A 27,831-nucleotide genomic window follows, 5' to 3' on the forward strand; every position below is an offset into this window, starting at 1 on the left:
ACTAACTAGGGCGGTAAGGATGCTTAATCACGTTGAATAAAATTTTTAAGTAGGTCTTGACAAACAAAATGCATGAAATGGTATTGTCAAGTTGTTGATTTACTTGTCAAATTTTTAACAGTTATAATGTTGTCTCTTCAGGAAAGAATAGAAATAGTTTTAATATGTGGTGAGAATACACCATACCGGCAAGTAGCTAACATTTTTAATGAACGGCATCCAGGAAAAAATGTTCAACATACTACTGTATCAAGGATAATGTTAAAAATTCAGAGAAACAGGATCCGTAGCAAATCAATTTAAGAAAAAGTACACTCCAAGTAGATATGATGAGGAGGCCCTTAACATTTGTTTAAAAGTTATTGAACACGGGCAAACGAGCATAACCTATATTATAAAAAATACCGATTACAAGAGAGAAAGTGTTAGAAAAATTTCATTGAAGAATAAATTTTGGCCTTACAAGCCAAAATTTATTAACACATTAAAAGAACGAGATTTTGATGTCCGTTTGGGGTTTTCATTCTGGTTTCAAGGAGAGAGAGAAGAAAATGTAAAGTTTCCGTATAAAATATTATGGACAGATGAGGCAACGTTCTCTTCAAATGTAACGGTAAGTGCTCAAAATTGCCGATGGTGAGCCCAAGAAAATCCCAATTTCACAGTTGAATGTGATGATCAGTATTCCTTTAAAACTAATGTATGGTGTGGGATACTTAACGACCAAATAATTGGGCCATTTTTCTTTAGAGAAAATTGATCATCCGTCGGTTATCTCAACCTTTTAAATAATGAGGTTAGTGAAGTTTTAGATAATATGCCTTTGAATATCAAATACAACCTATGGTATCAGCTTGATGGCGCACCAATACATCACACGGTTGCTGTAAAACAGTCCCTCCAACAAATGGCTGCCCAGACCGAAAGAGAGAATTTCCCTAGAAAACCAAGGAGTATATAGCATCACATGCGAGGACTATGGTCAACAATATATTGGTCAGACCAACAGACGTATATCTGCCAGAACCCAGGAGCACAAAAACTCGATAAGAACAAAACAAACCTCCTCTGCCCTCTTTCAACACCATCTACAAACAGGCCACAAGATTAATTTTGGGTCCACAAAACAGATAGCACAGGTGCAAAACCCAAGAATTCGACAAATCAGGGAAGCTATCGAAATCGAAAAGCAAGGCCTCATCAACAAAAGGGATGACTCACTAAACATCCCAAGGATTTGGAAAACAATAATTAAAAACAACCCCCAAAGACAAGCACAAATTGATAGTGAACCATCGCAGGTAGGAGAACCGCCAGAAGCCATTAACAACCCTCAGGTAGAAAAACAGGTAGGAGAACTGCCAAAAGCCATCAACAACCCTCAGGTGGAAAAACAGGTAACAAATCCATACAACTTTCGTAAGCGAAACCATATAAAAACACCACAAGAATAACCTAACATCAGTTACACTTCTCGAAGCGAAGCAGTAACTCGTCTTGATAATGCCATCTGAGATGATGGCGAAACGTCGACTATCGAATAGTACACAACGGATGAACACCCGGAAAAACAATACATCATATATATATATATATATATATATATATATATATATATATATATATATATATATAAATAAAAAATAAATCAAATAAAATATGAAAATGAAAAATAAATAGATAAGTACTTTTTGATTCCCATTCCCACATTGATTTCAATTTAAGAGCCACCGGTAGACAGCTGTTTCAGCCTATTGGGCATCGTCAGTACCGGGCAGGCGGTCCTCGATTGAAGACAAAATGAGAAAAACCAAGAAAGTACTTGATAAAAATAGCTGCGTAAACGCAAGCGAAACAAGTGGAAACACCTATTGGTGTGACACCCAAGTCAACTTGCCAAGTTTTTATGTCAGTGTTGGTGGTTTGACCAACCAACCGACAACTGCGGTAGCAGAAATTTGGGAAGCTAACCTGAAATGCCGTCGGAAAACGAATCCACATGTTTCTAGAAATGATATGAAATTTAGAAAGGTTAATGCAGTCAAGCTGCTGGAAAATAATTCCATGAAAATCAAAAAATAAATAGATAAGTACCTTTTGATCATTCCCATATTGATTTCAATTTAATTGTTTCATTTTTGATTTTTATATCATACCCACTCGATAAAATATCTATATATATATATATATATATATATATATATATATATATATATATATATATATATATATATATATATATATATATATATATATGAATATTTTAATATTAATGTAAGTCACAAGAAGGATTTGAAGCTTTATAACTTCTATTTAATTATATGCGAGCGCTTTCGACAGCTGGTCGTGCTATCATCATCTAGGCTCTACTCAAACTAGATGATGATACCTCGAAGGATTTAATACAGTTGCAAATAATCAAACAAGTCAATAACTTTTCTGCAAATTCTATTTCAAATCAACTACACTTCTAATAAGCAGACCTCAATTAGAATGTTCATTGTCTTCATCTGTGGAGCAATCGCATTTTTCTTTATCTTCTGGTATACTTTCACTCTCTTTTCTTGTTTCAAAATCGCCATCTTCCAAAAGTGCTTGAATCGATTCATCTTTCATCTCTACCAGAGATCTTATATCCGATAAGTCACTCGTTATTCTTTTCGTGTTTTTTCTAGAAGTTCCATACTCTTGGTGAAGTTGTTTGATGAGTTCTTCCTTGGTCTTTGGATATTTGATCTTGAAAAAACCAATTATATCAGTATTCACTGACTATCAATCTTACAGAAACATCATTTCTTTCAATGGTTAGTTAGTTGTCTCATAGAGGAGGTTACGAAATAAAGCCGACTTTAGACAAGGGGGTAATAGAGGTAGGAGGAAATCCGTGACCCTCTTATGACATCACGGATTTTTTCAGGCGAGTTCAAAAACTGGCTAATGTTTTGAATGGACCAATAGATGAATCCATCAGATCCATCAGTGGACTCATCGATGAATGTAGGAGTTCGTCTTTTATTCGAATAATTTCTTCATTGTCAAATGTTTTGTTGGTTTTTATTTCACGTTTTTAGTATTACTAAGGTATAAGGATTCAGTTATATAATAAAAATGATTGAAACATTGTTAGAACAATTTACATGTGCTGTGAAAAATTAAGTTTCCAAAAGGTTTTCAGAAGGACTCAAAAGGTACTTCATCCTGGTGATATTTCTAAGACAAATTCCAAGAAGTAACTTCTATACATTAATATAAAAAAAAGATTTCGAAAAAAGGTTTGTAACTTATTTTGTCTATTTGTAGGTGAATGGTCAGAAAAAATAAGATTGTGCTCGTATAATATATGATCTATGCACGTTATGCTCAAAAAATGAACCTCATTGACAAGAAGGTATACTTTATTGTTGAACTGGTATTCAAATGACATTTAAAAAAATAGTTGAAATCACGTGAATTGATGAAAAATTTAAAAATATCAATTTTTCAATGCATGACGTCATAGTATCACCATATTGAGATTGAAGGAAATGACATTGCAAAATAAAATAGTCACTTGTTTTCTAATTGAAAAGGTTTGAAAAATATACAGGATTTTATTTGAAATTTTTGACTTGAGTTCATTTCTGATTGAACCAAAATAGATTTTCAATTGTTTTTTCATTAGAAATATTACCTTCAATGAGTTATACCTTTTTTGAGTATCAAATTTCTCATATTAAAAATAACTGAATGGCACAGTGTAGATTGATTTCGTGATTACCTGGTATACGAACCATGGTTCATACTCAGTTAATAATATATAAAAAAAATAAACAAAGCATAAAAACAGTAAAAAATACTCAAAATAAAAATAGCTATACCCAGATGATACCGAAGGTTACTTGTAGCGCTTTAAAATAATAATATTTGAATGTGAGAACCCTTCGACATCTTTCGAAACTGTATATCAGATCAGGAAGTACCTCGACAATTGATCAATACCTGACTGTTAAGCATCGGCTGTTTGAACAACTTTTATACGTGATATTCGATTGTGTTCGATTGAATGAATAATAACAAGGGCGATTCTCATATTAACTTAGCTTTTTCAAGTATGGTAGAGGAAAGGATTATTCTCTATTCTTTACAATTTACTAGATTGATGATAGAACAAACATTTTAAATTACTTTTATTTAAGTGTCCAGTAGTAGAGTCTTGCTAGTGGACAACGATAAATGTCTGCAAGAAAGTTTGCCCTCTGAAGATTTTTTTAACGAGAAAATACAAGCAAAGAAGAGAGAATTGAAACTTTCTACGTTTTTTACCACATTTATTTATAACTAACGTTATTGCAGTTTCGTCCTATAAGTACATTATAAACTACTAGTTTAATGTATTCTTAAACTCATAGGACGAAACTGCAGTAACGTTAGTTACAAAGTACATTATAAACTACTAGTTTAATGTATTCTTAAACTTATAGGACGAAACTGCAGTATCGTTAGTTACAAATAAATGTGGTAAAAAACGTAGAAAGTTTCAATTCTCTTTTCTTCATTATTATCTACTATCACGTAGTAACGGCTACATCCATCCATTTATTAAATCTATAAGGCGCTATATCAGTGTGGTGGCTGTGAGAAAGTAGCGATTCACATTGGATTTGAATCGCTGGAGATTAAATCCATTTGGAAAAACATTCTCAGGAAGTTTATTCCACATAAACGCAGTTCTCCAGATGAACGAGTTCTTAAAGAGTGAAGTTCGAGATGTACTGAGTTGAAACTCAAAACGATAAGCACCTCTCGTGAAAGTATTTATAGAAGAGAGACAAATCTCCAACCTTTACAGTTTTATGGTTCGGAACAGTGTTCCAAACTTTTGAGAAGCAGCCTTGGTGATTCCAGTGACATGATTGTACCAAAACATATTGGTGTCCATTTAAACCCCCAACAAACTTATCGAAGCAGAAAGCGGAATTGTCTAACCTGACATTATTGTATCCGCTTCGGAGACATTTATCTTCTTGAAGAAAACCGATGCCTGGGTTTTTGTGGCATCGAATTGAACCTGGTTACTTTCACCCCAATTCGAAATCACTCCTAGATCCTCATTAAGATATGCAACCTCCTGCTGCCGGTGAAGATGTGCCTCCGTAGCATGTCCTGGAATCCAAATTGAATGACGAGACAAGTGTGCTGTCGTCAGCAAAACAATATGCTGGATTCTTGGTTTTTTTCAATAAGTCGTTGATATACAATAAAAAGAGGGTTAGAGAGAATATGAATCCCTGAGGAACACCAGCGTTGTTGAACGGAATGTTTAACGGAAGTAGGTAATCCAGTAACTGTCGTGGCATTACAAAGAGAATCAGTTGTTTTCTGGTAAGTATTTGCCATGTCCTAATATGTGGAAGAGCTCCTAGGCGAAAATATAACTATCCATATGGTTAAATGAATGATATTTGGGTACATAGAATCGACCCGTAAAGATCGATATCTAAATAAAAATTTCAGCCACTAAACACGACACAAGACAGGGGGTTATCAGAACGTTATCAGCCATAGCTCAACACTTTTCAAACCAATCTTCTTTAGGAAATATTTGAATGGTACAGTGAAGCAGGCATACGCCCTAGGAAAGACAAATTAACACCCTACGTCTCAAATGTCATGGATATCAGTGAAGAAATTCTGCACCATCTCCCTATATACAAGAGTAATTGTCGCTCTCAAAATAGGGAAGGGCGGGTAATGCATAGCGCATAATGTGATCTCAGGAAAGAATACTCAGCTTCTCAATCAAATCCTCATCTCCTCTGGGAACCTACCCCTAATGCAAAGCCAACGAGAATGGAAGAATACGATAGCGTGGAGGGGGATTACCATTCTTCTGTACTCCCTAGGGGCAATGAAATCGCAAGTTCTGTGTCCTGAATGTCAGGTTACTCTTGGGATACCTGCCTGAAGCAAATCGTTCTTTTCCGACGGGATCCCAGATGCTAATACAAACGTCAGTTAATGATAACAATTAAAGTAAATCAACAGTTAAGTACTCTGGTTCAATAAAGGGCTGTTTGAGCTCAGAAAAAAACGGGAGATTGAAACGACGATCTTGAAGATATTTGTGTGAAATGATAAGTGGAAGAATATTTTCTGTCGCGTTTACACAACAGAAAATAAACTTCGCCATTTATATCCATATATGAACCTTGATTTCTAATATTTATTGTATTCTTTTGAATGTGGAAATAATAAAGACGATTATTATTATTATTATAACGTCTTCAGAAAGAACTCTTGACATAACATCCCAACAACATCGGTCTGATAAAAAACTGAAACGTGCAATAAACCAACAACCGAAAGAAAAGCGATACACTTTCCTAGTTCCAGAAAGATTGTGAATGAAGAACCGCCAATTGCACAATTGAATCGTCCGATAGGATTGTAATTTTTACCGTCAATTCACTGAAAATGGTATCCACTTTCATACTTGGATGTATTTCATAGTTATGGAAGGTAAATGTCGAATAAATGAACCAGTTTTATCGCCCTATGAACTTCACTTCTTTTTTCGAAAACTAAGTCATTAATTCCTACCTGAGAAGGGAATCTATAAACCGTTTAATAAGAGATAATTCACCTGTCAAGTGGACATATGCACATTGATAGTGCATAGTTGAAGGCATTAAACATATTTTTCTGGAAATAGGAAAAGCTCTCGTATACTTCGTTGATATAGAGGGGGCCATCCCTCACTGATAAGCTACATTAAATACTCGGAAGCAGTTTAGTGGTACCTCTCAGAGAGAAGAACAATATCAAGTGACTAAAAAAAGAGTGTCGTTCAGAAGATATATGTACTATGATCTTTTTCATGATACCTCGTTATCGACAATTTAAAAACAAAGTTGCATGATCACGACTTCACGACTCAAATTTATATTGATGACCTAGTCGTCAGTTGAAAGGGGTGCTTGATGAAATCAACTCAGAACTCATGCTAACGATTCCAGATTGAATCCATATGGACGTCAATCCAAACAAAATAATGCTTGTTCCATTTATCGAGAGGTAAAAGTATGTACTCAGAGTCCCATACTCCAAGTGCAAGTCAGTTTACTCTTTTAAAAAAAATGAATTACCTGTACGTGATGATCAACAATAGCTGACTTGAAATAGTCATATATATCAACTTCTCTCAAAAACTAGAGCGGCAACCAGGACATAATCCAAAATATGTAGAAGAGGTTTGAAACCAAAAATAATCTAATGATCATATCAAACGGTTATGTCAATCTGATATATTCGAAAAAATGGAACATCAATCAATGCAAGCAAGCAGAAATTCAATTCACTCGCCTGTTTGGGAAGCACAAGAGCAATTTCTGATTGCTTGACAGCTGCTTTAGAGATAAAGCTGAACCTTTCATCATTATGTATTTGTGTAATAAAAAAACAGCAATGAGTGTATCATGAATCACAAGACAGTAAACAAATATTTGTAGAAACACGATTTTTTTTATTTCATCACACCGGAATCCACGTGAAAAGCAAATAGTTGTCAATTCCAGTTCGATATGATTTCGAAATGAAGTTTGAAGTAGTCATGAACAACCCCCAAATATACGCGCTATCGGGAGCCAGGTAGATGGGAACTCATTGCATACTAATGGGTTCAAAATTAATAAACTGGTGAGTATGGGAGTGACAACGCCAGTATTCAATCTTTCCAAATTTGATGGAAGCACCCATATCATCTTCTGAGCAGAAGTGCATTGTTACAGAAATGTGTGCTCAGGAATGTCTTCAAAGACGCACTTGAGGTTGGAAAACCTCTCTATTGCTAAACGAAGACATATTGTTTGATATTCACCTGACATTGCCTTTCAAATAACGTAGGTTGTTGATTAACCCTTCCTAACATTAGCTGCATCCTCATTCGATGTTCCTCGTTTCTCAATTTCTCTTCATCCTTCCTCAGTTGGAGTCTCATTGCTAAATCTTCTTCATGACTGTAAGCCAAAGCCTCCCATACTGGTTTCTTCCTCATCAGTTTTTCTCTCCAGCGTGCTTCTTCCTTCAATTTTGCCTCCTCTAACTTCGTCATCATCTCCGTTTCCTGTTTCTGTCTACAAAGTAGGTTTTGAAATAAAAACAAGATATTTTCAAATGAATGAACTACCTTGCTGACTGTATCCTCAAAAGCGCTGCTAGGTTCGATCTACTAACCGAGGAAAGATTGCAAGAAGAAGGCGATGGAGTCTTTGTTGAAGAACTTTTACTACTAGCCGAGTAGTTTCGCTTCCTCTATAAAAACAAACAAAAATCCTATATGAATGATTCAACAAAAAACAAAATCTTAACTATTAACAATTCACTCGAAAAATAGATTTTGAAGTTGTAAGACAAATATGAATATTTATAAGGATCATTTATATTGTAAGTATGTCAAATCTTCTATTTCAATTTTCGACATCTAAATACAAATTTAGCCTCGATTTTTTGGTTCAAATCCTGGCCCACTAGGTAGGTCTTTCACCAAATAAACTGACTGTCCTTCAATTACTTACAGAGATGGTGTTGATTTCGATTCCGAAGATTGTTCTCTACAACCGATCGTGCAATAAACCGAAATTTCTGAATTATTATACGAACACTCAAGATAGAAGAAAAACATTTTTCATATAGAACTCCGGAAAGTAATTTTTTCATGGATTGGCCCCCTTTTTATGTATTTTCTATTGGTCGTTTACCAAAAATGTTTATTGGGAAAGATTTAGCGCATTATTCTTCACAGATGAATATCTTTCATAACTCAAAGACATGAAGTTAGCCTATTTTAAATCCTTCCAAACAATACATTTTCGAAATAACTTTGAAATAAATCACAATCTTCGTTATAATCATGACAAATTATTTTTGTTGTTTATTATTGATACCTCAATAGTAATTCACAATTACAAAAACAAAATCTAAAATCAGTTTTATCAATTAATACCCGTCTAGATGTTTTGAGCTTGAACGGTCTTGGACTCGTAGATATGAATTCATACTTCAATTCCTCCAATTCCTTCTCAAATCTTTCATGGTATGCCTTAAAATTTGGTACGCTCTTCAATTTCCTCAAAATATTTCCTTCTTTCGGAGAGTCCCGAAAAGAACGAGGACAAACTTCCATTTTTGATGATGACTTCTCACGTTTTGCCATAGATGGAGGTAGGGAAGATGCTCGTAACATTTCTTCGGCTCTAATTTTTTTCTGGAGAGCTCTGAAACATAGTTGTTGAAGACACTGTATAAGAATTTATTATTTCATTTTGACAGATCAGTCACATCAGTCACTGGTTTTAAGACAATTCAATATTGAGGATTTACTGTAAGTCAAGTTAAATAAAAGTTTCATTTAAAACGGTATAAACCAGGTTTATTGAACCAAAAAGTTTTAACATTGGGCCTTCGACTTACTCAAGAACGTGCTATGGAAAAGTCGGCCACTGAATTTACAAAAAAATATGAAACTGGCCCTAGCAGGAGTGCTAGGGCCAACAAAGGTGTTCCACCAATGAGATTTGCAGAAATGAATGATGATGATCTAGAATTAAATACAGTTTCTATTGGTAATGCTAAAACCAGTAGATTGCAAAAGAATTGTATAAGAGAAGCAGACAAAGTATTTTCTGTTAACGATTTGTTTGAAAAGGAATGCAGAAAAGTTGAACGATGCCAAGAAAAATGCTGTCAGAGATAATTCAGTTTCCATCAAACAGTTCTTTTAATGAAATAAAATAAAATCAAAAAAAGAAGAGTCAATTCTTTCCAGGAAATCAAGAATTTCGAAGCTAAACTTGGAACTAAAACTCATTCAAGCAGAAAGAATTAGATGAGCAAGAAACACAAGAAAGATTGAAAGCTATCGAAAAAAATGAAAAAATGTTCTTAAAGAAATTGAAATTCAGAAGAAAATAATCCAAAAAAGTACAACAGGGGGTGTAACCAAGTCTATACCATTGGGTTGAGGATGCCAGAAAATGTAGTAAAGCTGTAAAATGTTTGAACGTTGATGAACAGTACATCAATAATAAATCAGAATTGAGCGGAAAAAGCAACCAGCGTTATTCTATTTGCGAACATCCATGTTATTCTTCCTCCTTTGGTGAAGGTGAAAACAGAGATATTGTTCTTGACGTCGCTAGAAAATGTATAGAAACTAGTGCAAATAGGAATGCATTACTGATGAGACAAAGAGCAAGGGACCTTCCATATTTCTCAGGGAAACTCACTGATTGGCCTATTTTTATTGCTGAGTTCAAAAGATCTACTGAGCAGTTTTGTTTATCAGATGAGCAAACCTTTGTTCGTCTTGATAAGGCACTCAAAGGAAGATCCTTTAAGCCTGTCGAAGCCTTAATGATTTCGCCAAGTAATTTTCCTAAAATCCTCAAAATTCTTGAAATGAATTTCGGCATATCTAAATGGATTGTACTTTCTCTGATAGAAAAAGTCGAGAAAATTGGACAGGTACGAGAGGATACATTTGAATCTTGCATATATCTTTTGAACGCAGTCAATAATTTGGTGGTTACAATGAAAAATGTTATTTCTACACTTCATTTGTTCAACCCGGAATTATTGATGAGTTTGGTGAATAATTTTTCCCCTATTCAGAAATATAACTGGAGAAAATTCAAATATCAGAAAGATATACAGGAAATACCAACTTAACTTGAAGATTTCGCAAAATGGTATGAAGAAGAAGTGAATTCCATGGCATTCAATTGTACCTACAAATGTGTTTCAAAAAAATACAACACCAAATGTAGATATACTTCAGGTTGAGTGTTTTTCAAGGATATGATATAAAAGAATGTGGCAAATTTAAGGAAAAGACTGTACCAGAAACAAGAGATTCGGCACTAAATTTGAAATAATGTTTTATATATTTACAAACAGGTCACATGACTAATAGATGCTTTTTGAAAACAAGATGTGGGGTCGATAATTGCAAAGGAAAACACAATAGTCAACTTCGCAAGATCAGTCAGCGTTCCTAAATGAATTTTGCGCTTAAGCACATGATACAAAAAGTTAATCTTCGTAGACCCACAAGCGATGTTCGTGTTGATGAAGGATCAACATGATCCATGATTGACGAAAAATTAGCTAGGAAAATAAACCTTTCTGGACCAGTTGTTCCACTACGTTTTCAATGGACCAACGATATTACTCATTTTGAAGACACTTCAAAAACGTTTCTGTAAATATTTCAGCGAATAGTAAAAACCTAGTTTTTCCATTATAAATAATCTCAGAACAGTAAGAAATTTGAATTTACCAAGCCACAAAATTGATGTAGAAACTTTGACTCGAAAATTTCCACATTTAGATCTTGAAGTTATTAAATCTGTTGAAAATGCTAAACCTGAACTTCCTATCGGACAAGATAATTGTGGTTTGATTATTCCACGTCAGGTTATTCAACCAAGAATAAACCGGCCTATCATGTCTAGATCAAAATTAGATTGGACTATTAGTGGGCTTATCAATGTTTTATCTGATAACAAGGAACATATTCATGCCAATATTTGCTGTCGATATAGCGACGAAGATAAACTCCATCTTAATGGTGAAGGATACTTTCAAACTGGAAGCCTTTGGTGTAAAGGTGAAAGATCTGAGAGGGAACTATTGGATACTACGTATTCGTTCAGCTGTGAAAAAATTATTCAGAAATTGTCAGGAATGTCGAATCAGAAAATGTCAACCAGTTGCACCTGAAATGGTAATATTACCAGTGGAAGGAGTCGAAGCATTCGTATTTCCGTTTACGTATGCTGAAAAAGTTTTTTTTGGCCCAATATTTGTTTCAATTAAAAGGAAAAGAGGCTCATTGAACCAAAAATGTTTAACAATTGTAGTCTGTATAGGTACGTGATATGAATAATTATATATTTCCTTGTTATTCATCTGAATTCATAGTAAATGCGTACAGTGAAAATATTGTTCTAAAAAGAATGGAATATATTTCGAAAAATTAGGGGAAATTTTCTGTATTAAAATCGAATTCAATTATACTAAAGACCAGAATAAATTATATGAGATGGACGGAACTAGTTTTTCGCCATCATAATTAAATTCAATTTGTTATATTTTCACTGACCACAGCTCATATAAAAATTTAATCTCACTTAGAAAGCTATATTATCACCGAAAAACATGAACTGTATTTTTTTGCATTAATATAACCCAAGGTAGCCTAAAGTTATATAAAGTCTTATATACAGGTTTTTGTTTATTTTTTGTGACATTTGTCACATGTAAATGGCATTATACAATCGTGAAATTAGAGAATTCCATTGTGAATATCAGTTATGACCATCAATTTGTAGTCTTTAAAATTTTAATACCGTGGTTTATTCCATTCCGAGAAGGGTAGATATCATTTCGTTGTATTAAATTAAAAATGTGCCAATATAACAGCTCGGCAATTTAATAAACGACATCAAGATGAACATGTCAGTAGCAAGTATATTTTGAAGTTTGAAAAAAAACAGAAAATTGGAAATGTAGGTAATAAAAAATAAGAAACGGGAGGGTCTATAGTTAACGAAGCTAGCGAAGTCGCCGTGTTAGGACATGTTCAGTACGAGGCATTTAGCATAGCATTTAGTATAAAAATCAACTGAGCTAGTATCCAAGTCATATAAAATACACTTAGTCCAGGAACCCAATGAAGATGATTGAGAGAGCAGTGATTAATGTACTTTTCTCATGAACGGAAAAGAGATGTACAATGCAATAATGAGGATTTTTCAATCCTCCTTTACTTTCTTATATCTGCTGCTCGGGACGAAACCCGAGCAGCAGATATACTACGAAATTCAGGTTCTAGGACGTCAGGATCACGCGCAGTTGATATAGAGCGTTCTGGTTTATTGAGGATAATTTCCTCAGAGTAACAAAAGACAAGATTATTTCGAATTGATGAATCCTCTATTCTGGTTTCGACTGCGAAATGATCCTAAACTGTCTTGAACCATCCCGAATAATTCTTGCTCTTGAGGCTGAACTGTTGAGAACTGTTCCCATTGCTCATGCGCATTCATGTGGAAATTTGTTTTGGGCTATTTTCTAGGATGTTTTTTTTATTTATTTGATTCGAATAATTGGTGATTGAAGTTAGATAACATTTGAACTGACTACAAGTATACGCTACATAACAAAATGGATATGATCAACAGTATTTTCTCGCCTTCATCTGTTTATATATAAGATATAGGTGGCACAGTGGTCTCCTCAAAATGCGTTCTGGTTTATCAAAGTGTCCGAGACTATTTCGGACTATTCGAGATTTTTTGCTTGTACGCATCATATCTTGCGCAGTTTCCGAACAGTTTCGGATGTTAGAACCAGAACAAACCTACTTTTATTAAACATTTCACTTGTAAGGTTTGTTCTGTGCAGGACAGATATGTAGAAGCAATAAATTCGAAACAGTCCGAGATAGTCTCGGATCTCGGACACTTGGTGAAACCAGAAGGCATTTTGAGAAGACTACTGCGCCATCTATCGTATATATGAAGAGTTTTGATTTGACAAGCAGGCAGGCAACTTTGAAATATATTTATAATTTGAGTTAGCGACCATGTCAAGTAAAAATCAAGTTGAAATGAAAATTATATAACTGATAATAAAATATTTTTCAGGTTATCAAATTTCGGAATTTTTGATCCCCAGGAGTGAAAATGAAAAAGTAGATAACTTTTTCAGTAGAGAGAAAATTCTCGTACTTTCAAAGTCATATAAAGTATACAAACCAAAAGTTCCGCGGCACTTGGAATTTGAAGAATTGGTTCACCATCATCAGAAAATGAGGATGATGATGGAAACAATAAAATAGTGTTGATCGTGTCCATTTTATTATCTAATGTATCCGTATAGTTGAAAATCCAGTTCAAATGTTATGTAACCTCAATCAACAACTAACAAAATTAAATAAATGAAAAAAATATTCCAGAAACCAACCCAAACAAATTTCCATGTGAATACGCATGCGTAACGAGAACAGTTCTCATCAGTTCAGCCTCAGGACAGAAGATTCATCAACCCATTATATATTAGAAATAGAGAAAAGAAGAGAAAGGGGCCTATTTTGATACGCAGTAAATAACAATAATCATGTCATAAAAATAAATAACCATCAAGAATTGTCAGTTCATTCAACTGAGTAATTATTTCATTTGAATAACTATTAATATTGGAATAATTACCATGAAGATATGAATTATTTTGTTCTTGTGTAAATCACTCATCCTATGGATCTCAAATCAACCATAATCATAAAAATTTGTTTTAATAAAATATTGCTATGAACATTTTTTCACTGCCTGAAAAAATTCCCACCTGTAATATTCATCCTCGTGCATTTTCGTATAAATATAGTTACTAAATAAGTTTTTGGGTATTGGTTTGGCTTTGAATTTTTTTATCTTCAGTGGTGGATCCGAATAAAGATTCGGTGAAGATTTTGATAATTCCTTAGTGAGTTCCTGAATCTCCTCATCTCTTTTCGTAAATGAAAAGGGTTTCATTTGTGCTTGAAGATCTGCCTTTCTACGTTCCTTTGTTAAGAAACTCCTAAAATTGAAATTATACACATAGTATGATAAAAACCAAAACCCAAATTGAAAATTGAGCATGCAGCCATATCGCATTTCACAAATTCCCAAGTGAATACCTCCTTTCTTGATCCTCCATTATTTTATCAAATAAAGGTATTTGAGACTCGATAGGAATTTCATGAGCCTTGAACTGTTCTGGTTTTTCTTCCTTAGGCTTGTTCATTTTCACGAACAACTCTTCAACTATTTTGTTTTCTTCGTCCCTAGAAAAGAAATTGTGATTCTTCTATAGTAATAGATACAAATATTTCATATAAACATCCACGTTCTGGTTACTGCTGAAACAGTACCTATTAAGCGTGAATGTCTTAAAGATTCGGACTCACATTGTCTGAAAATATTTTAAATTTGATGATGCAAAGTGGAGAAAACGATAAAACAAAAGAATTATTCAGATGAGATAGATAAGCTACCATGAAGGGAAAATAAACTACTCAAAATGAATATAGAGACACATCCTTAAAAGCCAATAAGTAAATAAATATATATTATTTCATGATAAAAACTTCTGGTGTGTACTCCATACTAATTATTATCATGTTCCATTCGATCATTAATATGAAAACTTCTGTAGTTTCACTTTACTTTAATTCGTGATAAGTATTAAATTTCAAAATTTAAACAATGAATGTTGGTGTATTGGGTAGAAGGAGGATAGAGCAGTGGCATTGATCGAAGTAGAGTATTCAAGGCGTCGTGTAGCCCAAATGCTTAATGTGAGTTATTCTACGGTTTCCAGAGCGTGGAATAGGTACCAAATTTACGGCATAGTAAAAAGAGACCCTTATCCTAATCGACAAAGGGCAACAACCCGCAGAGAAGATCGTTTCTTTCGACTTTGGGCAATTAGGGGTCGCACCGATTCTGCTAGAACACTGCAAAATCACCTTATGGAAGCTACGGGAACGCGAATTTCGAACCAAACGATACGAAACTGACTTCACGAAGTACAACTCCATGCAAGACGACCTGCTAGAGCCCCTAGATTAACTCCAGCTCGTCGAGGAAATCGTAGAAACTTTTGTCAAGAGCATCGTAATTGAAATTTAGAGCAGTGGGCCAATGTAATGTTTACAGATGAAAAAAAATTCATATTATTCAACAACGACGGACGTGTTCGGGTATGGAGACGTCCCAGTGAACGCTATTTGGATGACTGTGTGCAAGAAAGTGTTCCATTTAAAGGTGGATCGATAATGATATGGGCTGGTATAACTTTGACAGGACACACGGACCTTGTGGTATTTCGGGAAGGGACTTTAACGGCTGTCCGTTACATAGAGGAGATATTGAAACCTCATGTCGTCCCGTTTACCCAAAATATGGGCGCTGGGTTCATTTTACAAGATAATGCCAGGCTACACGTAGCCAGGGTCGTGAGAAATTTCCTATAGGAGCACAATATTAATGTCATGAGATGGCCAGCTAATAGTCCGGATTCAAATCCTATTGAGCATTTCTGGCATGAACTGGAAAGACATTTGAAGGATCATCAACCCTTCCAAAATCTGAACCAAGTTGAAAATGCTCTTTTGACGATTTACGAGCAGTTACCACAACAAATAATTAGAAATTTGGTGGAAAGCATGCCTCGTCGTTGTGCCGAACTTCTTAGAGCCAGGGGTGGACATACTCACTATAATTGTACATTTTTCTTAATTTTTTCTGAAATGAATTTTATTTGTTTTTGACACTCAGTTGTATTTCTTTTTAATCGTATTACCAAACAACATTTTGAAAACAATGTAAGTTAACTTTAATAAAGGCACCTATAAACTATTTTATAAATATAAATGTTCGACAAAATAATACATATTTTTCTACTTTTTGCATTTTAAGAACATGTCTATACTTAAATCTCGATAAATGTCACAAAATAACTTTCACCAGAAATAGAAATCCCATTGATTTTCAATATCAAATAGGAAATCACACAATCAAAACAGTTAATGAAGTACGTGATTTGGGAGTGATAATGGATTCCAAAATGATTTTCAAATCCCACATTGAGAAGACCGTAAATATGTGTAATCGTTTATTGGGTTTCATTATAAGAAATACAAGAGATTTCAGATATGCAAAAACACTTCTTAATCTATATTACTCTTATGTAGGTATATAGTCGTTTGAACTTTGCATCTGTCGTTTGGAGTCCACAATATTCGATTTACCAACAGAGAATTGAAAGTGTTCAAAATAAATTCGTCAAATAATTGGTGCGTAAAAGTGACATTTCTATAATCAATGGAAATTTCCGCCCAGTTTTCAAAAAGTATTCTTTGTTGTCTCTTACAGACAGAAGAAAAATGTCAGATATATTGATGCTATACAAATTATTCAATACACGTGTCGATTGTCCTACGTTGATAACAAAAATTTCATTGAATACACCTTGTAGCGAAACCATGATCTATTTGCAACCCCATTTAGAAAAACCAATTCAGGGAAAAACTCTCCTTTAAGCAAAATTGTCAGATCCTTCAATACTCATTGCATTGATATTGAAAAACTGAGGTTACCTTTCGTTAGATATAAAAAGTATGTGAAATCTATTTTTATTTATAATTAGTTATCGGTTCTTCATATACTGTCTTTTTTTTAATTTTTTGTTAATATTCATTACTATATAGTGTAATGTACTTAGCATTTATATTTTGTTTACTGACTATCTTTCATATGTGAAATGAGGATATTTTTTATTTATTCTGTTTGTTTCCCTATTTGTGTAATAAATAAATAAATTGATAAAAAATAAATGTCTCTATATTCATTTTGAGCAGTTTATATTCAAAATTATTTTTTCTTTTCGAAGTACTCCATATATTAGGCATATTGTACATACTCAAAAAATATTATATAAGGACATAACCAGGGGTCGGTGGAGTCCGGATACTATGGGATAATGTTAAGGAGGTCCAGAAAAAAACAGCGGATAATAATTAGGTGTTACCTATGTATTATTTTGATTTCAAATCAAATTTTGAATTATAAAACACAAGACCTAAAATTAATGTGAGAAACTACACTGATAATCTTGAGCCAGTTTTTTATAGTATGGTTCTCGATAGGAACAGCAAATTCAAGTGTGTCTTCTAGGTGGGCGTCCGTTAATCTCGAACGATATATGTTTTTCAGAAAATTCAATTTTGTGAAAGATGTTTCACATACGTATGTTGAGCCAAACATAGTAGCCAAATGTTTAGCTAGTTTCTTGCAATTTTCATGTTTCGCCCAAAATTCATCACTAGATACCGTTTTATACATTTGCAAAGACAGATCTTCTTGCAAATGAATTATCTCTATTCGAAGTGTTGGTTATGACATATTCAACACCTTGGCAGCCATATCTGTCCATTCTGCCGCAACATCAACTAATTCGCACGCAAACACACACACATGCTAGATAGGAAACTAATCAAACCATATTAGTTGTAGGTACTTGTAAAACAGGTTAACTAGGCAACTTATCAAATAAAAAGGAACTACTTAAGTTGAATTATATATAGCTCAAAAATATTATTTTAATTAATGAAGGTATGGTATACCTTATCTACGTATTAATTTACACTTGCTACACAACACGTTACAATATTTGGTTCGACCTTTCCGCAAACGGACCGCGGTCCGGCTGTTGCTGACCATTGAAAGCTTTCACGGCCGGAGTCAGATTAAAGAGAATAAAATCCGTGCTAGTAGGCAGTGGTAGAATGGAACCTGAAGTACCTACCAAACCTTTCATCTGTTATCAGTGATGGTCCAGTCATTTTAGTCAAAATTAGGTGAGTATCTCGAAATTTGAGATAGCTTGCTATAAACTTATAAAAACTTTTATTTTGACATCCTAAAAGTTGTCTCAAAACCAACATATGGTGGGTATACGCGACTAATTTAATCTAAGATGAAAAGTCACAATAATCGATTTTTTACAAATATCTCATTCCCTATGAGTTTTTCGTCATTTATAATCGTTATCAACATTGTAGAGGATTGGATTCCACACAACTTTTGTTTGAAAAAATCATAAGATGAATCGTTTTCGACATAAAGGGCGGAGATCGCGCGGTTAGGTCTAGGTCAGCTGGAAATACCGGTCAAAAACCGATTCCTAAAATAAAATAATAATCAGGGGACAAACTTGAATTATATTTTAATTATATTTTCAAAAAGAGAAAAAAAAAAGGAAACTGCTGAATTTGAATCAACTTTCAGCAGCATTTGAAAAAGAAAACTGTACGGTATAATACGTTAGTCTTCCAGGGGTAACTGAGAAAACAGTAATCTTTGTTATGCACAATACGTCAAGTCTACAAAACTGAACAAACCTGTACAGTTATCAAATATTCCACCAACAAATGCAGCAGCTCACCAACATTTCAATCGTGTTTATTATTGATGAATAAATCCAATTTCGAAAAAAAAGGGTATTATTTCCTAGACCCGGAACTTTTCAACTACACCTACAACTAGAGGTACAAAAGACACTTGCCATACAACCAATAATTTTTTCTGCGATATGAACAGATCATTAAAACAAGTAGATGACCCCAAAAAACATACTCCGTATCTTAGGCGGGATTCGACCTCTGTTTAATATAACAATATCAGTTGTTTCTTCGTCAAAACTAATCTCATGTTTCTAATTAGATAGCTGGAAGCTATAACTGACTCACAGTGTCTTCTCCAGTCAAGACACTAATCGGTGTACAGGCCCAGAAAACTTAGACATGATACATTTTCCAAAACTTTATTATTGATATTTACTGTAGGCGCTTGTTTTTGTCTTTCATGAAAATGTATTGACTGGGGTTTTTCTGCATTTAGATGCATTTAGAGAATAATAAGTATAGACGTACCGTCCGTATAAAATGTGAAGTGTTTGGATGGGTTCACTCTAACGATGTCATTTACATATATCCTAGGAACAATACTGGAGCTACTACTGATCCTTGAAGAACACCTACACTGATGTCAAGTAATCAGAGTTACAGATGGTCACTGTTTTCTCAGTTACCCTTGGAAGACTAACGACTTGCATTCAGATAAGATTTTATCCACTCCAGGGCAAGTCCTTCAACAGCAATTTTAATTAATTTAGCTATTAGGGTGCTACAGTTGACGCAGTCGAAAGCAGTGCCGAGATTACAGAAGACCCCAACAGGACACTCGCCCGCATCAACCAAGTTAGTCAGGTTTTCATAAAAGGAGGGAATAACCTGCTTGTAGATTTGGTTTTTTGGAATCCATGCTGATTGTCGATTATCAAATGACTCAGCTTCAAGTGAAAGTTCAGCCTCTCTTAATTGGTATATTCAAATATTTTTGAAAATATGGAGGGAAAAGTTATGGGACGATAATTACTAACCAGTTTTGGATCACATTTTTTTCAGAATTGGAACGACCCTGTCAGTCTTTAGACAATCGGAAAAATCACCATTTGAAAATGAGATGTTGACAAGATAGGTCAAAGGAGTCCCTCTTGCCAATATTAAAAAAATGGTATTGTGTTCAGGAAACAATTTTAGAATTTCCTACCTAAATATTCATAGAGTTTATTTGATATTTTTAGTTTCATATCTTCGTTATATGTAAGGGTTTATATTTCTGTAATCCATTTCTATCTGATTTTTCAGTTATTATCGCTCACTGACTCGCCCCCTTCTCCGAAATCAAATCCTGGCCGGGCCCTTTTGCGTAACTTTGTAAATTTCAGTATAATGATTGTGCTATGATTTCAACAATAGTTTATGATGTAGGTAGGTCTAAAGTGAGTGGGTCTATTCGACCCTCCACCGCAATCCACAAGGGTTTATTTTGGCTTATGATGTAGGTATTTATGTTATATCAACCAGAGATAACGGCTTCTAAGACTTTGAGGGCAGGTTCTTCGCGTTCCGTGATCAAATAGTCAGGAATATCAAAACACCGTTTTTTGTGACTTCATTAACGTTATCTCATATTATATTATATGGATAACCTTTTCGAAAATGATCACCAAGGAATAATTGATTCTAATAGGACAAACAAACCAATCAGCATTAGGTATCTATATTTAATTGACAATCTGTAATGCCTTTGAATTAGACAGAGTGTCCTCTTTCAAGTGGTTAAGTCCCCTAATTTTCGATTAAAATATAAATGCTATTCGAATTCATTTAATCGGCCCTTCGTCAGCAATAATCAGCGGTACTTATACCTATATTTGTTTTCCATCGCCACCTGCTGATATATCTGTCGACAAACTATAAATGAACCCTGCAAAGCTTAACAATTGTAGGTACATCGGTTGTTCATTGTTCAATTGTTTATTATTGTTCCAACCTTAGTTATACGAATTCCATATTTGTATTAAATATTTCATATTTCTTCTACTTCGAAAATGATATTAATTTTTCAAAAGTAATTTTTTTTAAGTGTAAATATAACATATCTACAGGTATAAATATTGGGTGCAATATATTAGCACTATAATAGTAGAATATATCACCTGACTGTCATCTGAAATGGTTTTGGAATCGTAATGCCAGCATCACTCCAGCCTTCTTTATTTAGCTTACTCTTCACGGGGCTGTTTGGTGCACTTTTAATCTCCAATGGTGCTGGAGTGTTACTTCCAGAACACAGATTTAAATTTTCAAGGCTCAAATCCTCCCAGTCCGTTATATTTCCAGCCTTTCTCAACTCGGCAGAGCACAAGTTGACCCTGGATTTGGGCCTAAAATTTGGTTCTGGTGTAAATGACTCGCTAGGGCTTTCAATCCTGACAGACCTTCTGGATGGTGGCTTGGTCGGCGTATTTTTACCCGAAGAAAAATCGAAACTCATATCAAAGTTTCTACTCGTTTTACGACTGTTGCTCAAAATAGGAGTTGCACAAAATGGTTTGAGAGTTGGCTTCTTCTTACTGTCTTTTATATTCTTGACTCCAAGTTTAATATTTTTGTAATCCTCAATCCACTCGGAATCTTTACAGTCAAATTTAATTTCGTTTTGCAAGCACTCTTGGTATACCTTTTGTTTTTCCTTTAAATTTTCCAGCTTCTTATAAAATTCTTTGTTAGATAGATGATTGATTTCATCATATTCTGGTATGTTACTAAAGAAATCCAAAAATGATTTTGTCGTTTCCTTGTCTAGAAATTTTTTAGGCATTTCATCCAACTCCAAACTAGATCTCCTGGCCTCGTTTTCTAAATTGTATTTGTATTTTTGTTCATACATTGGAAGAGGTTGATCAATTTTTGAATGTATAGGTACTTTTAAACAAGTATTATTAAAAACGGAAGTAGTGTGATCGTACATTGCACTTCAGCACCTACTATATACTATTTCAATGAAATTCAGATGTATGTGTTGTTATGGAAACGGAGTGTATTGATCAAAACACTGCCTACCTACATTTTTATTTTACTGCTTTTGTTCGCTTCATCACTGTACGCATTGAGCTTGAGGGTAAGGCCCTTCACTTGGTACCTATCTAAATTGGTCAATTTTCTAATTCTGAAATTCAAGAAAACCAGTAAAAATTTCACAAATTTTATCAACAAAAAACAAATTTTTACTATAAACTGTTTATGAATATTTAAGAGACAAATAAACCAATATGTATGCCTGTGCATGGTTACTCTTGCTCAGTAGGTACTTTTTCGAAAGTTCAGACTCACTTCATGTTGTATGATTTTAGCATCATACCTATACTGAAACCACTTTTCAAAATTTGGAAGTGATGGTGAAACTATTCTTATTGGAATGTTTCGGCTTTTTAGGTCGTCTGTTGAAATTTCTTCCTGACAGTTACAATGTCAGGGAGAAAACAGACATCTACTAGCGCTTGCGAAACGTCTCAAAAAATTCCAACAGACTGTAAAAACCAAAACATTACTGTTACTAGCGTTTCCTGATGCAATTATTCATCATTTTCAATCATTTCATTATTAATAATTATCTTACAAACAACAATCATAAATGCTATAATGCAAGCGCGTAAAAATTCAAAATGGAACAAAACAATTGCAAATGCGCATGTCCACTCCAAAAGTCCATCACCCCATAGTAATTCTTTTCACTCCACTCCTGAAAAAATGGAAAGTCACAAGTTGCACTCAATTTACTCCATTTCTATAATCGTTCAACCGATGATATCGAATAAAAATGAAAATATTACTTCACGAACCCCTGTCTTCTAATCAAAGGTAACAATACAAAGTAGATATTCCAAGTATTCCAATATTTTATCGTAAAAATGCGAACTGAAGAGAGTCACGATTCAATTAGTCAAAAGACATGGCCAGGAGTACGTGTTCCAGCAGATCTATAATGATTAAAGTTTTATTTATGATTCTCATAATTTTTTAAATTTCCTTGGGGTTCATTGTCCAAATAAGACATCTATGGGACATATTACAACTAAACCAACAAAACAAAACAAAGTTCTGTCAGCTGTCATATATTGTTGTGGTTTCTTGTACCCATGAGTGAAAGTGATTTATTTTCCTTATAAATCGATTTCTCATGTCTATAATAAAAGCACAAAAAACAATAATTTGTCAAATTCACAATAAAATAACTCAAATCACCAAAACATAACTTATGTTTTATATTCAGTTATTCCGATCAGCTGGTCGTCGTATAAGCAGCGCCATCATCGGTTGAAATTCTTCCCAAATTGGAGAGTAATGAGTGACGAGTGTATTTTCAAATTTATTGCTTTCCTCCTTCCTTTGAAAGTATCCCACGTTTATTTTTTTCTTAAAGATGGAGCAGTGGAATGTCATAACCTGTATTTCCCAAAAATTAATATATCCGAAAAATATATCCCTCTCAATTATGAAATCGAAGTATGTGCCTGTTCAGGATTTCAGAACTTATCCATCCTCAATCCTTACTCTCATCTCATCTCCATCCTCAATCCTATACAGGTGTATGGTTTACTTATTCAAACCTAGGTAGAAATAATGTTATAACATTCGCACCGGCGCAGTGTTCCGTTCAACAATAGAAGTTAAACTGCTTCATAAACGGTTTTACAGAAAATTATAAGCCTTTTATAAAAATTAATTTTCCCATTCTGACTTGCCTTTTTGAGTTTCTAACCGTATTTCTCTACAAACAACGTTTTAACATATTATGTATTTTAAACACACATTACTGTTTTCATTTTCCCAAATGATATCACTGGAAATTCAAGACCTCACAAACTGACACAAACTAATAACAAAGAAACGAATGTCGGTATGTCGGTGAGCCAGTGATGCCAATATGGGGATTTTTCCCCTAACTTTAGTGAGAAAAATTCAAATGAGGAATTTTCGGGTGAAAAACTATTTGAGATATTCTATATATACATATATATATATATATATATATATATATATATATATATATATATATATATATATATATATATATATTTTCCATGGAAAAATGGTAAATCTATTGTTTGGGACTTTACTTGTGTAGATACATTAGCAACTTGCCATCTTCCTGCTACTTCTGCGAAAGCGGGTGCTGTTGCTTCTTTAGGAGAAAGTTCCAAACTACGGAAATATCAGAATTTGGGAAATAATTATATCTTTCGCCCAATAGCTATTGAAATGTTTGGTGTTTTTGGCCCTGAAGCCTTATCTTTCATCAATGAAATTGGAAAAAAGGTAACCGATGAAACCCACGAATCAAGAGCCACATCTTTTCTCATTCAGAAAATTAGTATTGCCATCCAAAGAGGAAACGCAGCTTCGTTTTTCGGTACTCTCCCTGATTCCAAAAAACTTGATGAAATTTACTTGTTTCCTGAAAACCAATTTTATAAAGAAAAGAGAGGTAATAAGAAACCACTTTATGAAATTAAAATAAAAGCAAATGAAAAAAATACTTTATCTCAGCAAAATTCTCAAATGGGTTTCAAAGATATTTCGGATTGTTCAGTGATAAATTCTTCAGTCAAAACCTTTGGGTTAAATGGTTTAAAAAATATTGGTAACACCTGTTTCATGAACAGCGTAATTCAATGTTTATCAAATACGAGATGGTTATTGGAATATTTGAAAAAGGATGAATTCATGAAAGATATCAATACTAGTATTTCTAGTATGAAGGGTGCTTTAATAAAATCGTTTGCAGAAGTCATCAAGGAGTTGTGGTCAGAAGATTCTTTTGATAAAGTAGTAAATACAGCCTCCTTAAAAAATCAGATTCAAAGTTTTGCTCCTCGATTCATGGGTAATTCCCATCAAGACACCAAGGAGTTTCTCCGTTATCTTTTAGAAGGATTACATGAAGAGGTTAATATAATTAATGAGAAACCTAAACCAATCTTAACGGAGATGGACGAAAAATTGAGCGACAGCGGAAATGCACAAGAGTCATGGCTCACATATTTGAGGATGCATAACTCTAAGTTTGTAGATAATTTCGTTGGCCAATTGAAATCCACGATGAAATGCACACACTGTGGATACTCTTCAGTAACATTTGATCCTTTTTGGGATTTGTCTCTCTCCATACCACAAAGAACCTACCAATTGAGTTTGTGGCAATGCTTAGATTATTTTACAAGAGAAGAAACTTTGGATGGAATTGAAAAACCGACGTGTTCGAAATGCAAGGAAAGAAGAAAATGCATAAAGTCCCTATCAATCCACAAGTTTCCCTATATTTTAGTAATACATTTAAAAAGATTCTCTCCAACGGAAAGTAGAGGCAAATTGAATGATGTCATCGAATTTCCTCTAGAAGGATTGGATATAGACAATTTTGCAGGAGAAAATGTGGCTATATATATATATATATATATATATATATATATATATATATATATATATATATATATATATATATATATATATATATATATATATATATATATAATTTAAATTATATTTTTTATCTACTGCCGTAATTATATTAAGCAAAAAAAAATCACAAAAATTTAGGGTATCTTAGTTTGAATTTAGGGGATTTAAATAGGCTTAGGGGAAATTTTTTCTACCAGTTGGCGTCACTGCGGTGAGCTGCCAAAGTTATCTGTCATTTTACAAATTAGAAATTCAAATAGATTATTTTTATTATTGATATATTTTCATGTTTATTAATTCATAATCATGGCACAGTCTTCGATTTGGGTTTCCAATGTTTTTGGTAAATTTTCGCGAAATAACTTTTTGACAAAACATTTTTCCTCCGAAGTAACTTCCAAAAATTACTATGATGTGGTTATTGCTGGTGGTGGAATGGTAGGAACTACATTAGCTTGCACTTTAGGTACGTGAGAGTATAGTAAGTTGATTAAACACACGCAAAAATGTTCCTTATTCAAAAACTCAAACTCACACCTTTCACATACATTAATTAGTAGCTGGCATTACAGGTAAATTTTGTTTTAATAGGTCATCAGTAAATAAGGGTTTCATTGTTTGCAGTTTACTGAATTACTCCAAACCAAGAAGATTCATAATAACATCCAACAAACCACTTCAGTGGTCAACAACATCCAATAAAGCAAAATGTTCATAAGTTAGGTTTTCATTGTCACTATTTTTCGGGTTCAAAGGCCGTGGACTTTTGGAATTTCTTCCTAACATTTCGCTGGCGCGAGTGACTACCTTCTTCAGAGATTTATACATCCTGGGTTGATATTCGAATCATCTGATATCAACATCAACTTCTCTAAAGAAGCTAGCCACTTGCGCCAGCGAAACGTTACGAAGAAATTGTGAAGTTTTGAACCCAAAAAATAGTGACACTAATTTGGGATTTTTTGTGTAAGTATATCCCCAATGTAAAATAAGCAAAATATAAAGTTGAAACTGGATGTTGTCAAAATTCTCTTTTGAATTGTGTTGTCATAAATAAACAGAAGAATCCTCCATTCATTTCAGGCAAAAATTCAAAGTTGTCAAGCAAACGGATACTATTGCTTGAGGCTAGTAAGGGAAAAGATTGGTCATTACCAGAGAAATATAGCAATAGAGTAATTTCCATCAATCCTGGAACATATAAATTATTAAACGATAGTGATATCTGGAAACACATAAAGAACGGGAGATATACCACAGTGAAACGTTTACAGGTAATTAGCTTTACTTTCATACATAAGTATAGAATGTTTAGAAATATTGCCTAGAATTTCTTGTAGAGTCGATGAAAATCTTTTAGTACTTCTCACTAGATACATATAAAATACATAAATACTCATTTGGATGAAAGTACTTCTTTTTCTCAAACTCGGAACAACACAATCATTTTCACATTCCACGATCTGAAAAATATGTAAATTGTAATGAAGAACTTCATATTGATAAAAACTGATTTTCCTGCTCAAAAAATATCTTTTGTTGGGCACAAAAATATTCTGATAGCTACCCAAATATATATCAATTTTTCAAGGACAAAATACAAGCACTACAGAAAAATTCTTAAGGCGCTTTAGGAGCGGTTTCATGAGAACGTAGCGATTCACGTTGGATTTGAAACGCTGGAGATTAAATTCATTCGTAAAAACGTTCTCAGGAAGTTTATTCCACATGAACGCTGTTCTTCAAATGAAAGAGTTCTTAAACAGTAAAGGTCGAGGTGTACCACTTTTGGTGGAATCAAATGTGCCAAGTCACTTGAACACCTCCCTTGAAAGTATCTATAAAAGAGAGACAAATCTTCAACTTTTCATCGATGTTCCAGAGTATCAAGGTTGCAAGTGATGTTCGTGTCTCCAATCAGATGGATGGCTCTGGATAGAATCCAGCAGCTTCAGGGTATGCTTAGAGGCGGAGCTCCATACATGAGAACAATACTCCAATAAAGGTCGGATATGAGCTTTATAAGCATCAAAAGTTGCTGAGGTGTGTACAGTTTTCTGGTTCGGAACAGTGTTCCAAGCTTTTGAGAAGCAGCCTATGCATTTCCAGTGACATGATTCTGTCATTTTGTCCACTGGTGTCCATTTCAACCCCTAACAAACATATTGAAGCAGAAAGGAGAGTTGTCTGTCCTGACATTATTATATGTTATGTTATTCTTGTTTGTCAGTTTGACTTGTCACTATTATACATTTTGTAGTTAATGTGATGAAATAAACATATTCATTTCTATTCTATACAATTCGGAGACATTTATCTTTTTGGAGAAATACGATGCCTTGGTTTTCATAGCATTGAATTGAACCTGGTTACTTTCATCC

General features: G+C 33.9%; 2 protein-coding genes across 3 annotated transcripts in view; one reads left to right on the plus strand and one right to left on the minus strand.

Annotated features, from left to right (window-relative positions):
* Nucleotides 1-2,431: 2,431 nt before the first annotated feature.
* Nucleotides 2,432-23,865, minus strand: LOC111505382 (uncharacterized). Its single transcript, XM_023160178.2, has 8 exons — nucleotides 23,734-23,865; nucleotides 21,145-22,157; nucleotides 14,717-14,863; nucleotides 14,383-14,616; nucleotides 8,981-9,251; nucleotides 8,165-8,289; nucleotides 7,856-8,111; nucleotides 2,432-2,736 (listed from the first exon to the last, which is right to left on the minus strand). The coding sequence occupies exons 2-8, from the start codon at nucleotides 21,957-21,959 to the stop codon at nucleotides 2,485-2,487; spliced, it is 2,100 nt and encodes a 699-aa protein (XP_023015946.2). The 5' UTR covers nucleotides 21,960-22,157; nucleotides 23,734-23,865; the 3' UTR covers nucleotides 2,432-2,484.
* Nucleotides 23,866-25,670: 1,805 nt separating this feature from the next.
* LOC111505383 (ubiquinone biosynthesis protein COQ6, mitochondrial) overlaps nucleotides 25,671-27,831 on the plus strand; it is a 119,976-nt gene continuing 117,815 nt past the window's right edge. For both annotated transcript variants that reach the window (XM_074180794.1, XM_074180793.1), the window contains exons 1-2: nucleotides 25,671-25,916; nucleotides 26,534-26,724. In XM_074180794.1, coding sequence (XP_074036895.1) covers nucleotides 25,757-25,916; nucleotides 26,534-26,724 — 351 coding nt within the window. In that variant the 5' untranslated portion in view covers nucleotides 25,671-25,756. The remainder of the gene's footprint in view (nucleotides 25,917-26,533; nucleotides 26,725-27,831) is intronic.

Source organism: Leptinotarsa decemlineata, unplaced genomic scaffold, assembly GCF_025532065.1.
Source record: "Leptinotarsa decemlineata unplaced genomic scaffold, Ldec_3_MD MMD2_tig00026299_RagTag_RagTag, whole genome shotgun sequence".
Classification (NCBI taxonomy): Eukaryota; Metazoa; Arthropoda; class Insecta; order Coleoptera; family Chrysomelidae; genus Leptinotarsa; species Leptinotarsa decemlineata.

What these genes read in the sequence shown, in the direction of transcription:
- LOC111505382 (XM_023160178.2), bottom strand. Translation starts at nt 21,959, where the DNA reads ATGTACGATCACACTACTTCCGTTTTTAATAATACTTGTTTAAAAGTA. An exon ending in ATGGAGGATCAAGAAAGGAG is followed by an intron (nt 14,617 to 14,716) that starts GTATTCACTTGG and finishes TTTCAATTTTAG; the next exon opens with GAGTTTCTTAACAAAGGAAC. An exon ending in CACGAGGATGAATATTACAG is followed by an intron (nt 9,252 to 14,382) that starts GTGGGAATTTTT and finishes ACTATGTTTCAG; the next exon opens with AGCTCTCCAGAAAAAAATTA.